At 41.6% G+C, this 16027-nt stretch overlaps 1 protein-coding gene across 4 annotated transcripts in view; it reads left to right on the top strand.

Moving 5' to 3' along the window:
* PAK2 (p21 (RAC1) activated kinase 2) overlaps positions 1 to 16027 on the top strand; it is a 39645-nt gene that overhangs the window by 14320 nt on the left and 9298 nt on the right. For all 4 annotated transcript variants that reach the window (XM_034064265.1, XM_034064266.1, XM_005143085.3 and 1 more), the window contains exons 2-8: positions 5351 to 5561; positions 11529 to 11629; positions 12182 to 12332; positions 13237 to 13268; positions 13594 to 13698; positions 14648 to 14780; positions 15404 to 15467. In XM_034064265.1, the coding sequence (XP_033920156.1) occupies positions 5375 to 5561; positions 11529 to 11629; positions 12182 to 12332; positions 13237 to 13268; positions 13594 to 13698; positions 14648 to 14780; positions 15404 to 15467 (773 nt within the window). In that variant the 5' untranslated portion in view covers positions 5351 to 5374. The remainder of the gene's footprint in view (positions 1 to 5350; positions 5562 to 11528; positions 11630 to 12181; positions 12333 to 13236; positions 13269 to 13593; positions 13699 to 14647; positions 14781 to 15403; positions 15468 to 16027) is intronic.

Raw genomic sequence — 16027 nt, 5'->3', positions numbered from 1 at the left:
GCCTCTCTCCAGATTTCTTGTAGCCCCTTTAGGCACTGGAAACTGCTCCCACGTCTCTCCACAGTTTTCTATTCTCCAGGTTGTGTTGGTTTCAAGCACTGTGTCTGCTGTCTCTGTCTGTGGCCCAAATTATCTCCAGTTCTCCTTGCAGCAGTAGACACGGTATCGCAGTAAGGTCCTGCAGCCACAGTGGTGCATCAAGTATTACGGTTTCAAAAGCCAGGTGGTTATGTTTCTTAATGTGTTAGTGTTAGCCTGAAATCTGTTAACTTCTGCTTTTTGGTCAGCCCTGCAAAAGAGGCTTAAATTTGATGTGTTTGTTTCTCCTTCTGTGTCATATTGCCGATAGTAAATGAGTTGAGTAATTTTTACCTGCAGTAAGCAGAACTGGGTTCAGTTTGCAGCTCTGTGGGCCTCCTGTCAGGGTGTATGCACAGAGGATTAGATTTATTTCACTTACTTAGTTCTGGCTTCTCAGAGATCTGTTGCTTAAGTGACGGTGTAAAGCCCCAGGATGTGCGCCAGGAGTAGGAATGTACGTGCATGTTATCAAACAGCTCTGAGCTTGATTTTTTTTTTTGGGGGGGGCAGAGGGCTGTTTGCTTTGTTTTGTTGTTTTCCAAGCAATATTCCAATTTACTTCTGCATCAGATCCCAAGCAGTGAAGTATAGAGGCAGCCTCAACTCCTCAAATCCATTTATTTCAACATCTTAAGAAGACAAATGCAACTTACAGTATGAGAACTTTCTGCACAGTCTGTTGCATTTGACAGATGGTACCATCTTCTTAACCTCTGCTTGGGGCCTTACAGTACTGCACTGCAAGACTGATGAGTATGCACGTATAATGCATATCTAAAACTTAATCTGTTCAAGTGCTCTATGAAAACTGTGACTGTGCACTATAGCAGATAGGAGAATGATTGTCTTCAATTTCGTTTTATTTTCCTTTAGTCATCCTGAAAACAAATTCGAGAGGAGACATGTTTGTCCATTTTTAGAAGTCAGAGGAGCTAAATAGCAGTGCTGTGGTGCAGTAGGGCCTCGGTGGTAGAGCCTGTTGCCGAGCAAGCCCTCTGCTTCAGCTGGGATGGGAGTGCCTGTCAGCCGTGATACCGATCACGAGGGAGGCTGCGGGAGCCAGAACAGCACAAGAGCTGTACTTAGGAAGTTCTTCAGGAAGCAGCCCAGCTTTGTGCTCACACGGGGGAAATCGAGGGGGAAAAAAAAAAACCCAAAACTCAAAAAAAACCCCAACCAAAACCCAAATCAAAGCTGGAGCATCCCAACTAATATGCTGAAGCAGTGTGTGTTCATCAGCATTTCTGAAAATGCTGCTAAATTCTCACTTTCCAGCTTTTACTCACTGTCAAGGTTATGTTTCTGGGTGTTTTCCCACCAGTGACAGTAGCAGGAACTGATGTCTGTCTTCTGTGACCTTGGCATGCCATAGGCTATAGGACCCTTTTCTTCCCCAGAACGAAGAAAGCTAATGAGCGACAGAACTGACTCCTAGCACATTGTGGTAAAAATGAATCTGTGCAGGTCTCTTCAGAGGCTGAGAGGAAGAGGGTGGGTTAAGCTATACAAGGAGCTTCCCTGTGCTTGGCTTGCCTCAGCCTCACTGGGCAGAGGTGGAAAGAGAAGTGTTGCGCTTCTGAGCAACCTGGTTTCAAGGTTTCCCAGTGGGTGGTGGTGGTGAGTGATTTTTAGGATGTCACTTGCTGCTGCCTCTGCAGCAGAGGAGAGGATGCATTTGCTCTTCAGCTGCTGCAGTTCATATTGTGGTGGCTCAGGCTTCTGAGGATGAAGAGAGTATTTCCATTTCTGCTGCATCAGTGCAGTGCAAGAAACGTTTGTCAAAAGGACAACTATTGAGAGTAGTGTCATATACTGGAGATGACGACTGAGATTTGGAGCCTTATGGTGTATAGTGCTGGTACCTGTCATTATATTTTGTGGAGTAATCAGCAGAACTGTTCAGAGAAAAGCTTTTAGCTGTTTTTGTGATTCCTTTTTTGTGAGTGTAATGGGTTGCAGCACTGTCCTGTGGTGGAAATGAATCTGTCTGAGGTCCATAGTTAAGTATTGTTTGCAGCTTCACAGCTTGTCTCTGTGGTTCATTCCATTACTTTCTACCTCTTGTAATTAAGTGTAGCACAATCACTGATTGTGGGGGAGTTGCTGATGTGCTTGAATACATTATTATTACTGGCATTATCTTCACTGGAAAAGATGAAAGTGAACCCTTTCCCCTTATCCCTATTATTCCCATCTTCCATGTTACCTTTGTCACTTCTGTCCTTTTTCTTCATGATTCAGCTACCTTATGAGGTTGCTCAAAGTTAGTTTAACCACCTTAATAAGTGTCTTTCAACCAAGCTAAAGAAACCCCCAAAACACCCCACTATTGTGTAGTCCAATTCTGCCAGAGAAACATGAACCTGAGGTCTGCTTTGCCACTGTACAGGCTCCTGGCAGACTCTGGAAAAAAAGGAAAATTCCCCATATCTTTCCAATTCCCTGTGCAAGCTGTGATTCAGCAAGGCAGCCACGAGGATGATGGTGCAAGAGAGATTATGCCTAGCTGCTGTTAAATGAACAGGCTCCTTTTTCTCTTTGTGGGAGAGAGCAGAAAAGGAGCTTCAGGGAGTATTTGCACTCCTTTCTTTTTCTTTTTCCCCTTCTTTAATCCCGCCTCCAGTCATTGGCCATAATGCCAGACCTCCTCAGCAATTTCAAAAGTACTTCCTGATGCTGTGGAAACTTTCCCTGAATAATGAAGACAGGGAAGGGATAAAGGAGAGGGGAACTGCTCTTTTCTTCCCCGTTCAGCTGTCAGAAAGAGACTAGCTGTTTGTATTAGAACCGGAATATAATGATTTTTAACTTCTGAGGTTGACTGAAGGATCAGACTTTTGTTTCTTTAAGTGATTTGTTGTGACTGAAGCTGGAATAATGTATTTGAACTATGAATTCTAAGCTACTGTGCACTGAAATGGTCCTTTGTGAAAAATAGTTTTGGATCTAGCACTTTATTTTAACAGCAGTCTTTGAAACAGCCATTCAGAAATTATAGTACCTTGAGTTAGTAAGTCAGTCACATCTCTCAAGTTCTTCTGAAAAGCTGAGGTTTTATTAAACCACAGATTTAATGATTTTGAAGGGTTTTGTTGGACTTCAGTTGATGGAGACAGTCCCTTAGTGGGAAGCTGGTGCCCGAGCTCTTTCTGCCACTCCGGTCTGCTCTACCAGGCCTGCAGCTTCTCTTCCTCCTGGGCTCTTCAGGGAATTGTTATGGGCTTGGAGGGCCAAGTCTGTTGTCTGGTTTCAGATGCAGGTTGGTTGTTTATCCTTATATCCTGCTCCTGCTAATACCAGACAGTACAAAAATATGGAGAAAATAATAGGGCTTATTTTAGAAAGATAAAAAAAGACTACTCATGGTGTTGCTTTCTTCTCATAGCATAACATTCTGATGTTAAAGTTATGTGATATGCTTATTTACCTATGATTTATTTAGCCTCCTGATTTAATGTCTTTGCTCAAAAGAAGTGCTTTCTTTCAAGTATTTGTTCCCATCTGGATAAGTAAGTACCCTGTATCCTACTTTTTTGTGATATTAGCATAAGCCCAACTTTAATTTGGTGGTTCAGATGAAAAATTTGTATGTCTCAAATAAGTTGCATGCATTTTGTCTAAACAAAATGTGATGTTAGGGAAGCATTTTGAGTTAAAATCCCTGTGCTGAGACATGCTGTTAGATTGCATGGTTCTTAATTTTTTTCCCATACTGCAGTGCAGGTACTGGAAAATACGGAAGATCCTGTAGATAACTTGCAGCATCTGAAAGAACAATCAGTGAGTGAACTGGGAATATTGTTGGAGGATGGGAATCACAGTCTGATTCATAATAGCATCCCTGCAGATAGGTTTGAATGTTGCAGGTCGATTTATCACTCTTATCATCAGGCAGAGGGCTCGAAGATACATTTGTCTAGGTGGGTGCTGCATAGCTTTGCCTACTGATCCCCATTGGTCTTTAAGTAAATGGAGAAACCAGCACATACTCAGTTTTTAGTTGCACTGCCAGAACTTTATGCTGCTTGTGCCTCTGAAGGTATTTGTGCAGAAATTATGTTTTCATCGATGTTTATGTTGAGAATTTTAATAGTTCCTGAGCTTCACGACATAAACCTCTTTCTTTGTGTCATGTGGGGCCTCCAACACAAGAGGGACATGGAGCTGTTGGAGCAAGGCCAGAGGAGGCCATCAGGATGCTCTGAGGACTGGAGCAGCTCTGTTCTGAGACAGGCTGAGAGAGCTGGGCTTATTCAGCCTGGAGAAGGCTCTCGGGAGACCTTAGAGCAGCTTTCAGTGCTTAAAGGGGCTACAAGAAACCTGGAGAGGGGCTTTGGACAAGGGCCTGTAGGGACAGGACAAGAGGGAATGGCTTTAACCTGACAGAGGGGAGATTTAAGTTAAATATTAGAGAAAAAATTTTCCCTGTGATGGTGCTGAGGCACTGGCACAGGGTGCCCAGAGAAGCTGTGGCTGCCCCATCCCTGGCAGTGTTCAAGGCCAGGTTGGTTAGGGCTTGGAACAACCTGGTTTAAGTGGAAAGTGTCCCCATGGCAGGGGTTTGGAACTTCCAGCCCAAACCAACCTGTGATTCTATGATTCTTTGGTTTTGTTAAGGAAAGATGATTGTGGTAATAGTTGTGGTAATAGTATATATTCTCTTGACAAATGGAGAAAGTGTAGCACAAAGTAGCAAAGCAATGCAAGTCTTCATTCACAAGTGGAATGTACCCAGTGGATCCAAGTCTCATGCTCTTTAATGTACACTACATAATTTGGTAGAGATAGTCAATATGAGTTGATGTGGACAGTGTGCTGAAATAGCATGCTTACAAACATAAGCTATTCTTTTCTCCTCAAGATCTTGTCTGATAAATGACCTGAAGGAAATAATCTAAGGCTTTTAAAGCTGTTGGAGCATGAAGCCCTTTGGAGTAAAGCTGCCAACAAAAGCTGTTGTACTTATGCCCTTATGTGTACTATCCTTTGCATGAACAGATACAACTGACTTTTTGACTGGGTTAGTTTTATCACTGGAAAAGTTTGTCACCTCATTCCACAAATGCTGCTGCTGGCACAAATGAATGGGTGTGGGAGTGAAGAAGAGATCCGCTTCCTTTGGCAGAGACAACAGTGTCTGCCAGTGCACTGCTTACCGCGTTCTTCAGAGTTGAATTATAGCTCCTTTCCCTGTTGTCCAGCAGAAGAAATTATACATTTATGTATTCTATGTTCTCTTCTTCAGTTAAAACAAATATTTCTCTTTCAGTGCTTTCACTAGCTATTGAGAACCATGTCTGTCAACGGAGAAGTGGAAGACAAGCCACCAGCTCCTCCTGTTCGGATGAGCAGTGCTGTCGTCACCGCAGGGGGTAAAGACCAGTTGTCTGCCAACCACAGTTTGAAACCCCTACCCTCTGTACCAGAAGAGAGAAAACCTAGGAATAAAATCATCTCCATATTCTTTATCACTGAAAAAGGTGAGATTCCTCTATTTTTCAAGGTTAACTATTTGTATTCCTTTACTCTTCTTGTATGTTTTGGTAGTGCTTCAGACATTTGAATCCAGCTTGTCCAAGTGCTGGGGATTGGAGGAAGGGTTGAAAAGTTGGATATGTGTGTTCTATGAACTGAGGTGTTTTTCCTGCTTGCACTGGGATGTTTGAAGGCGAAATGCTAAGTAAGAAAAATTGAATAGTTCACAGGGGGAAGCCACCACCTATTGCTTCTCATGCTTGCTGCTCAGTTTAAGGTAATGTGTTTCCAAACAACCCTGATAAATGTTTGTGATTCCTGGGTGTCAGATCACTTACCATTTTGCTACACTAAATGCAGGTTTTTACTTTAAACTATTTGGGAAGTTGCTTCATGTTGATGACCATTTATGTGGTATATTGAGGAGAAAAAATGGTAATAAAGAAATAGTGGCTAGGGTGCACTGTGTTTGAAGGAGAATTGAGAAATTCAGTCCTTCTGTTTCTGTCACCATACCATTAGGAATAATTACTAATGGAAAAAATCTGGAATGCTGTAAGCAAGGATTATTTCTGAGAAAAAAATGACTGTAATGAAACTGGACTGTATCTGTGCTTTGTTTCTGTCCTCTTTTCTGTATGATGAATGTATATACAGCACTAGAGTCCTGATCCTGGTTCTCCAGGATGTCTGTATCAGTGTAGAGCAAAATAGTGAATAGATAGAAATATCTTCTAACATCAGGTATGGTAAAACTGTTGCAGGGATGTACAAGCCTGATGTTGCTGATGTGCTGAGCAGGACTGGTTCAGTCATGCTGGCACAGGTTTGACTGTTTCAGGAGACTCTGCTCCTCTGGTTATGTATTCTCTTGGCTCAGTGTTTTCCCAAGGGCTGGAATTTACTCTTGCTCAGCTGTATGAGCAGTTCCTCTGCAGCCATGCCTCACCCGGGAGACAAATGCTGGAGGCTTTCCTGTATTCAGAAGGTCAGGCTTTTCATGATCTGGCAGAGTTTCTGCTTTTGACAGCGGGTGTGCTTTCCTTTTTGGAGGATGGAAGGATTTGACCAGTGTAGCTTTTGGAAGCAGAATAGTTATTTCACAAGGTCACTTACTGTGAAATAACTGTCGGTGGCTGGATTTCAGCAATAGAAGTAGTGGTGTTTTTACTGACATGGGTAAAACCTTAAGAAGGTAAAACCTTAAGAAGGAGAACATGAGAAGCTACTACAGGTTGGTGTAAACACCCCAAGAGAGAGACTCCAGGCCTCTGCAACTGGTAAAGGTGATGAATCTGGGTGCTCTCAGCTTGGTGTAGTGCCATGTGTCTGGACCAGGTTCTGACTTAGCCCTTCAATACTGCAGAAATTGGTATTTTATCATTATGTCACTGGTCATGGGAGGAACTGCCTTGAAATTCTCACGGTGAGTGCTGCAGGAAAATCTTGTGGAAGGATCACATCTGCCATCTTCAGGCTAGGAGAACAGCTCATGAGCTGATCTGACACTTGTCATTAGGCTGTTGGATTGATTATTCATCAGACCATTTGTAACCCCTTTTTTACGACTGGGGATATGATGAAGCAGAACATAAGCCCCACATAAAGGAAGGTTTTCCTTGCTCTGAATTAGTAATACTATGTAAGACTTGTTCATGTTGTGAAATGAATTATGAATGCAAGTGGCTATAGTGCAGATGGAGAGCTCTGTGACGTTTCGCAGCATCTTTACTTCTCCTTGGGCGTTTCCTTTTTCCATCTTGAGGGTGGGTTTGTTCATTGCTGAAATGGCCAGGGAGGTGATTGAAGACTTATGTAAAGTTGTATTGGCTCAGCGGAAATTGCTTTGCAGTCCCATTCCTAAAGCTTATTCAGACCACTCTTGTAAATACTGACATGTACCGAAGTTATGTATGTTGCTCCGCATACTTGTTTAGCAGGTGTCTGTGTACCTACTTATATTTTAGTGATGCACACTAAAAATTGAGAAAATAACTTCTGCAGAGTAAAACACTTTTTAGAGAAAATAGTGTCAGTTTATGTTTTCTAAATGTTAAAAAAGTATTTAAAGTAATGTCCTTTACATTGAAGGCAGGCTGGAAAAAGGCAGGTTTTACTGCATGGCAGTAGTGGTTAAGAAAAATAGTAATTGAATTACTTAGTTTAAAGAAACTGTCTGAAAGTGTTGTTTTTTTTTTTTAATCTGGTATAAACCTTGTGGATTGGGTGACCTGCTGCAGGGGTAATGTAAACATTTAAAGAAATGGTTTTGTCTCTCAAGACTGCAAAACTGGCAGCCAAATGTAAGCAGAATGGAAATGAGCACGGTGATTTTCTGGCACTAAAACAGCAGTCAGAAGTTGGTTGTTCTGTTCATTAGCACGGCTGAGCACCCTTACCAGAAATGCCCATTTAAATACATTTGAGGAAAAAAAAATCTGTTGCTGGGAAGCTTTAGAATGTGCGATTCCTTACAGAAATGCTAACTTCCTGCTTGCATTTTAAAAATATGTTGGAACTATATACAAAATAGTCTGTCAACCTGAGATAGGATTTTTTTCATGGGACAGATTTCTCCAGCGAGTGTAAATGTTAACAAATTCCTGCAAGAATGGTAAATTCTCCATTTCAGAATGTGAAGGGATGCTTTACCAGGAGATGTACAGTGTCGCACCACCAACAGACCTGTTGCTGGATGATGCTTGGCTTTGTTCTGTAGATCTGTCTGTATGATTTTGCAAGGTGTCTCCTGGACAGCTCTGGCCCTCTATCTCCTCTCTTGGCAGGTTTCTCTAGCTTAGGAGGTGGCACTGGGGAGTTAGTCCTTCTGGGGGATGACTCACTGCAGATGGTGAGGTTGAGCAAATGCACAGTCTCTGCCCCAAGTCTGAGCTAGTTCTGTGCTGAAGTGAGTTCAGAGGAGGCCATGAAGATGCTGTGAGGGCTGGAGCACCTCTGCTATGGAGACAGGCTGAGAGACGTGGGCTGATACAGCCTGAAGAAGAGAAGGCTTCAGGGAGACCTTAGAGCAGCTTCCAGTGCCTAAAGGGGCTGCAAGAAACCTGGAGAAGGGCTTTGGACAAGGGCCTGTAGGGACAGGACAAGGGGAAGTGGCTTTAAACTGGTGGAGGGGGAAGCTCAGGTTTGACACTAGGAAGAAGTTCTTCCCTGTGAGGGTGCTGAGGCGCTGGTGCAGGGTGCCCAGAGAAGCTGTGGCTGCCCCATCCCTGGCAGTGCTCAAGGCCAGGTTGGATGGGGCTTGGAGCAACCTGGTCTAGTGGAATGTGTTTCTGTCCCTTCCAACCCAAATCATTCTGTGATTCTTTAAAATAATCATAAGAGTTTGAAGGGATTATTTAATGACCTAGTCATGGAGGGTTTTTCCCCTAGTTACACTGCTTAGGATAAATGAAGTGATAGCCATCTTTTACTAGAGTAGTTAATTGCAATGAATTTGCCAGTCAAATGAACTTGTGTTTGAAGAGCTTTAAAATAGTCCCCTAAACCAAGAAATGCTTGTCTTCAAGCAGAAATTACTAAAGGAGGTGCTGTGGGGCATCACCCAGGACCAGGGATTGTTCAGGGGACATGCTCTGCCCTGCTGGCTTAGGGCAGATTTTATTATGGTTTCAGCTGCAGCTCAGTAATTTACTATTTGGAGTCATCTAACTACTACAACCAGGCTGTTGAGAAACACCTGTGTTTCGTGCTTTGTGTAGGAAGGGTGGCTGGTGGGAAGTGAGGTGTGCTTAAGGATGGGTTTGTGATATGTGTGAAGTACCTTGGGTGATGCCATGTAGAGGGCCTGTCACTTCACTTGGGAAAAAGTCCAGTTTGAGGTACTTTATCAGAGCAATTTTCCAATTTGCTGAATCCTTATGAAGGACCTGTGTCTTCTTCCTCCCAGGAACAGGGGGGCTTCATGCTGCTGTCTCTGCACAGCTGAGGGACCACATCTTAGATTCACTTGCCATTTGAAACTAGTGTTGCCCTTTAATAACAGAATTCCCATTTAAGTACATAACTGTGTTGCACATATAATCAGAGGTTGAAAAGCAATGTGGCCTCATGGTGGCCTTGTTCACAGAGCCCTTAAGTGTGTTCTGCCAACTCATGACTCCAGAGACTTGCCTCTTGATTGAAGCTCACCACTTACATGTGTTTGAAGTGCTGCTCTGCTGCTCCTGTGGGCAGAGGAGTGAATTTTAGTCTCCTTGCCTAGGCTACTAATAAGATCCATGTGTTTTTAGAAGGAGTGGGTTTATTTGCACAGCACTTCTGAGGGTCTGAGCACCAGCTCCCGTTCCCTACATGTCAAGTGCTACTTAACAGGAATCTTCTGGGGAATATCCCATCTTCCTTGTTTTCACATAAACAAATGCAAAAGACTGGGGTGAAACAGTACTTTCCTTAAAGGTTTTCACGTAAGCAGGTTTATTCTGTCCTATGGCGGCTTAACAATGTTAATGGGAACGTTTGACAGTCCATTTGCTTTTTGGCTCTGACCTGTGCAGCCATATTAAAGATATCCTGTTTATAATAGCAGTGTCTTTCCACTGCATTGTTCAGCTGGAGGGTAGCCCACATGGCTTTTCATTTGTACGTATTGTGTTCTGTTCCTTGTCCTTCCCCTCCCACCAACGTGGGGGAATTTCAGACTGATACTCTGGCTCTGAGCAGCACAGTCTATGCTTGACCCATGTTGGAGGGCTGGCCTAGATGAGAGGTCACTTCTGACCCTGACAATTCTGTGATTCTGTGATATTCTGCGATATGCAGGAGCTCTTTACCATGTTGTAACAGAGGGTGCTGTTTTAGCTGCCCTTTCTGTATGGAAACCACATTATTTTCATTTTGAAGGTGAAAGTAAAAACAAAGCAAAAAAAACCTTTTAGGCTGCAAAATAGTGTGCTGCTTTCCTTTTGGGAGCACTGTGGCATTCCTGCTGGCTTCATGCACGCTAGAGTATGTGCAGCTGATTCAGCTATATGTTTTGCAAGCCCACAGGCATTCCCAGGATTACACATGCAGTTTTCCTGGTATCAGGTTAGACATGTTGTAGAGCTCACTGCCAGAGCTCTGCCTTTCAGCAGAGTACTGTGAGATGAGGCCCTGAGCATCATCTTTCTACCTGGAGAGCAAACAGCAAGTATAGTTCTCTGCTCTGGCAGAGAAAGCAAGCAGGGCTCAGGCTTTTTTGCCAGGACAATAAAACATGTTCCTGAAACCTTCCAACTTAACTCCAAATCTTTTTTGAGTAAAGGGAACAGAATGGTGTGTTTTATGTTTAGAGTTAACTACAAATTATCCTTTAGTTTATTTTGTCTTTGTCAGGAAAAAAAAAAGCCCCAGGCATTATAAAACATCTTATGAATTTAATTGAATCTAGGTTGGACTGAGCACATGGTCCTTCTCATTATCTGTTCCTGCTTCTGGTACTTAGTATGCTTGCTCCCCCCTGCCTCCTTTAATTGAAATTAGGTAATTGCTCTGAGGCTATAAATTCTTATCTTCATCACAGGAAGTCCTAGTTTGCATTAATTACCTTGAATTGCAGCAGTGAAGCAGCTGACTTTTAACTGTCTTTAGGGTGAACTTGAGGTTGAAGTTGTCTTCAGTGGTGTTTGTAATCTGTATTAAAATATTGTCTTTTGCATTGTAAACATTTAATATGTTTAGATTTCATATGTTCAACAGAGTTCTTTGCACTCTGGTGCTCTTAATCTCTTTATTTCCTTGCTTCTTTATTTTCCTTGTTACAACTTACTTCTACGGAACAAGATGTTGATTCTTACATGAAGTCTGTACCCACTTGAAAACATCAACTGTGCTGCATCTATGAACACCTCCATCCATTAAAAAAAATAATGTTGCATTCATCCTAATTGTTCTGATGCTTGGATTAATTATATTAAATGGAGACAATAGGACTTTAAGTCTTTGCTCAGTAGATCTTTGAATATCTTTTTCAGGAAGCAAGAAGAAGGAAAAGGAAAGGCCAGAAATCTCCCCACCATCAGATTTTGAGCACACCATTCATGTTGGCTTTGATGCTGTTACTGGAGAGTTCACTGTAAGTATACCTGCATTGGACTTGCTCAGAAAACAGCTGTGAGTCAGGGCTGTAGTGAAGCCATTGTGATGTTTTACAATGAAGCCTTTGCTTTTATCAAAGAAATAATTTTACTGTGTATTTGTACAGTCTGTGTTCTGTTAGTACTTCTGCAGTGTAAATGTCATATCTGATGCTTTGGGTCACCTGGGAGAGCCTTCCCTAAGAAACCCTTTTTAGCCCACTTTCATTAGTGGGTAACACTTCTGTTGAGTGCTTTTGTGTTCCTGTTCCTCACATCTGCCTTCATATACCTGAAAGAAGTGACATTGTGTTGGCATAGTGTTTTGCATTGTGTCACCTATGGACATATGGGCTCCCCATTAATTGGCATCGTGTTTTGTGTTGTGTCACCTATGGACATGTGGGCTCCCCATTAAAGCCCCATACTACTTGTTCAGCTGTTTTAAGGCTAAATGTTTTATGATTTTTATAGAGGAAAAAAATGTTCTACTTTTGAAAAAAATCTTTAGAATGTTGGAAGTATGCTTAAAAGAGCCTATTTTTTTTCAGGGAATGCCAGAGCAATGGGCTCGGTTGCTTCAGACCTCAAATATCACAAAGCTAGAACAGAAGAAAAACCCCCAGGTGGTACTAGATGTGCTGAAATTCTATGACTCCAAAGACACAGCAAAACAGAAGTACCTGAGTTTTTCTGCTCCAGGTGAGGTCCAAGTGTGTGCAAGACATATTGAAGAGTACAGCGAATAATAAAGCAAATTCAGACGCTGAAAGAGCAGACTACAGTTCAATGAGGAAAAAATACTTGAAGACAGATTTAAAACTCACTGGAACTGGTTTTGTCCAGTTATTTTCGTGGTTTAAATGGAGAAGGGAAGAAATGGAACTAGGTAATGCAAAATAGCAGCCAAAATTAAATTGAACAGGCTGTGTTTATAAAGCTATAATCTCAGAGGCTGAGATTAACTGATTTCATGCTGGTGACCTTGCTCCTCCCGTTTACGGCCAAAACAACTATCTGTGAACTTGATGTCACCATGTTGTGACATCAAAGAAGCAAAATAATTTGGAGCTTCTAGGCCAGGAGCTATGGGGCATGGAAGGCTGGGTGAGTGTCCTACGAACAGAGGCAGTTTTACCTAGTTTTCTTCCAAATTATTTCAGAAAATAGCTTAGTAATGAGGCTTTGTAATATTCTTACCCTTGATTCAAGAGACTGCTAAGGGAACAGAGACATCCCTTTGATGGTGATTCCACATCTCAGTAAGACAGAACACAGTAAGTGTGACAAGCAGCGCTCAATTTGAGAACTGTGTGTGGGTACTCACATGGGTGAAGAGCATGTTGGGAAATGAATGGATTTCCCTGCTTTTAGGGAGGATTTTAGAAATGTACAGCTTCTTTCTGCATGGTCTTTAGTGCAGTACTGGTTTCTGATTTGTGACCATAAAACTTTGCTTTTTGAAAGATGGGAAAAAAATACATCTAAAGCAGTCTGTGTTCTTTACTCTTCACTTTTTAAATTCAAAGTTCACTTTGAATTTAAAGCTCACTTTTAAAATTACTGTTCTGATGATTTTATGTATTCTGCTATTTATCCTGTTTAGAAAAAGATGGTTTCCCTCCAGGATCACCAACGGTGAGTGTCTTTACTATGCTTAGTAAATTCTTAAGCATGTAAAAATTCAGGTTTTTTGTATTTGTTCCATAATGAATCTTGCAGTATAAACTAAAATGAGAATTTGTTTTGTGGAATAAAAACATAAATTTGGGGATCAACAGAGCATATTTCACTGAAGCAATAGTATTGTAGCCTCATAATAAATATATTTTCTTTTGACATCTGTAAGAATTCTTTTCTCTTTATGTGGGGAGAAGAATCCCTGAAGTCTGTAACACTGTGGGGGAGACAATTGTTAGTTTGGCTTTGTTTTGTTTTGTTTTTTACTTTGGTAAAAATGTAGACCAATGCCAAAGGAGAGCCATCAGCAGCTGTGGCAGATGATGATGAAGATGATGAAGAAGCTCCTCCTCCTGTTATTGCTCCACGGCCAGATCACACAAAATCGGTGAGCAGCTGTAAAGTTTATGGATCAGACCTGCATTTCTCAGTATTTTCTACTTCTGTTTTCTAGCAAAGTGTTACATTTGTGAAATGAGCTTTCTAAGTTTTTGAGTTTCCCAAGGAAATGCCTGATTTCTGAGTATCAGTTGGAACAGAAGTCCTGACGTTAATTCCAATTTGTTTGTTGGCTTGTGTTGAAGCTCTACAGTTATGCATATCCTTCAATCCAACATATGAGGAGTCTTTTTTTTACTCCTAGAAACTATGGCAAGTGTCTGTAACTTTGCATAGTACAGTGGGACAATGTAATGTACTTGATTTTCTTTGTTTTATTTGCTCCAGTTCATTCTTTTGGCTGTGGTAGGTGTACATTTGCTGCTCTGCCCACTTATTCTTGCTCCAGGAGTGCAAATGTGAATTGTGTTTATTTGTCAAGTGATAGTGCCCCTGGGTACATAGTCATATGAACTATGACAGATCTACAGTTTGATATTTCTCAAGTAGCTGCATATATGTGAACAGCTCAGGAGGAAGTGAAATAAAGCTCCAAGAAAATTCCCTAAATTGGGGGCAACTGGGAAATTTCTGGGAGTCTCATGCTTCTTTTCATGGCAAAGCATGAGTCTTTTTCCTTTAGATCTTAGTAGTGATTGATCTCACTATTAAATAGTGATTTCTGTTCTATAAATTAGCATGGGTTATAAAGAATAAGCAGGTAGAAAACCCACAGAACATCCGTCTCCTCATATCTGCTCTGTTCAGGAGGTGCCTGGGGCTTTCTATCAGAGGTTGCCAGCATCTTGGTTTACTGGGCTTTAGTGTTTCTCAGGTCTAATTTCTGCTTCAAACTTGTATAAAATGGTGCTTAGGGATTTTTGAAGAACTGTGATTGTTTTCAGTGGAAGGTCAATGATTCCAAAGAAAATGCTCAGGTAAATGGTCTCTCTTAACAGATTTATACACGGTCTGTAATTGACCCCATCCCTGCACCAGCCGGTGACACTTCTGTTGACAGTGCAGCAAAATCAGGTGATAAGCAGAAAAAGAAGACCAAAATGTCAGATGAAGACATAATGGAAAAACTACGTAGGTGTTTTTTATTTCAGATAAACAAAGGCTTTAGGACTGGGGGAGGAATAGTGAGGTTTTGCCCTCATTTTTGTGTAATGGTTACTGTGCTTAATTGGGTTTGCATCAGTGGCTGCGAGAGCTGCATTTGGAAGTTTTGCCAATTTACATGCTTCAGAGCCCTATTTGGTGAAAAAAAACCTGTAGAACGGTTGTTTTGGATCGAAGTTCAGTTGTGATAATGTGATCTGTGTGTATAATACAGTTGTAATAACACAAAATAGTTTCTGTGGTTGGTTGTTCAGAATCATCTTGAAGATAATTTTTCACTGTTAAAGTTTCTGTGCTTAAGTTGAGATTTGTCATAACCTCACACAGGGTTTTGCTACATAGAAGATCATAATAAAATTGAGATATAAGGGGAAACAGTATGACCTGTCTCATGAAGAGTATAATGTAGCAAAATGATTGCCTAAAGCTGGGCCATTCACAGCTGGAACTGAATCAGGAAGCTTTGGCTGTTCATGCATAAACCTATGCTATTTGAGCTTGACCTATCTTGGAAGTATCAGTCCTACTAAAAGAGGATAGTGGGATTGACTTTTTTGGTCATTGTCGTTTGTTTGGATTGGTTTTTTTAGGCACTATTGTGAGCATAGGAGATCCCAAGAAAAAATACAACAGATACGAGAAAATTGGGCAAGGGTAAGTGTTCATCCCAACCTTGTTTCCCTGTGAGTCAGTGTTTAAAAGGGGTGTTCTGTTCCCTGTCCGATATTGTCACGTAGCCACCACTTACTGAAGCAGGCAGAAATGGCTGTATTAAGCTGTGCTAAACAGGCGGTCAAGGCTTTACACAGTGATGGAAAGTTTGCATTGTGTCTCTTAATGCAAAAGCATAGCTCTGCAACTTCACTGTGGGTGTATCTAGTGCTCTCCTCTCCCAGTAAGGTGCATTCATCTGCTTTGTAATATGACTGCTGAATGGCATGAGGGCATGTCAGGAAACTTTCTGTGTACTAAGCTAACAATATTGCCGTGGCTAAGTTATTCATCTAGTGGTCCTTTGTATCCTTCTGTTATAAAAAAAATATGTATTTACGTATTCTAACTTTTTCAACTTTGATATGCCTAACTTCTGCTGTATACTTTCCAAATAGATCTCTGTGTGTTTGTGGACAGGCTTCCCCTAGGGGAAGAGAATAGTAGCATCTACTACAGAAAGGACTACCCAGCTTGTCTCAGCATAGGGAGCAGCACAAGTT

The sequence above is a fragment of the Melopsittacus undulatus genome, chromosome 6 (assembly GCF_012275295.1).
Source record: "Melopsittacus undulatus isolate bMelUnd1 chromosome 6, bMelUnd1.mat.Z, whole genome shotgun sequence".
Lineage (NCBI taxonomy): Eukaryota > Metazoa > Chordata > Aves > Psittaciformes > Psittaculidae > Melopsittacus > Melopsittacus undulatus.
Note: the sequence above shows the minus strand (reverse complement) of the source record. Positions and strands in the feature narration are given on the sequence as shown.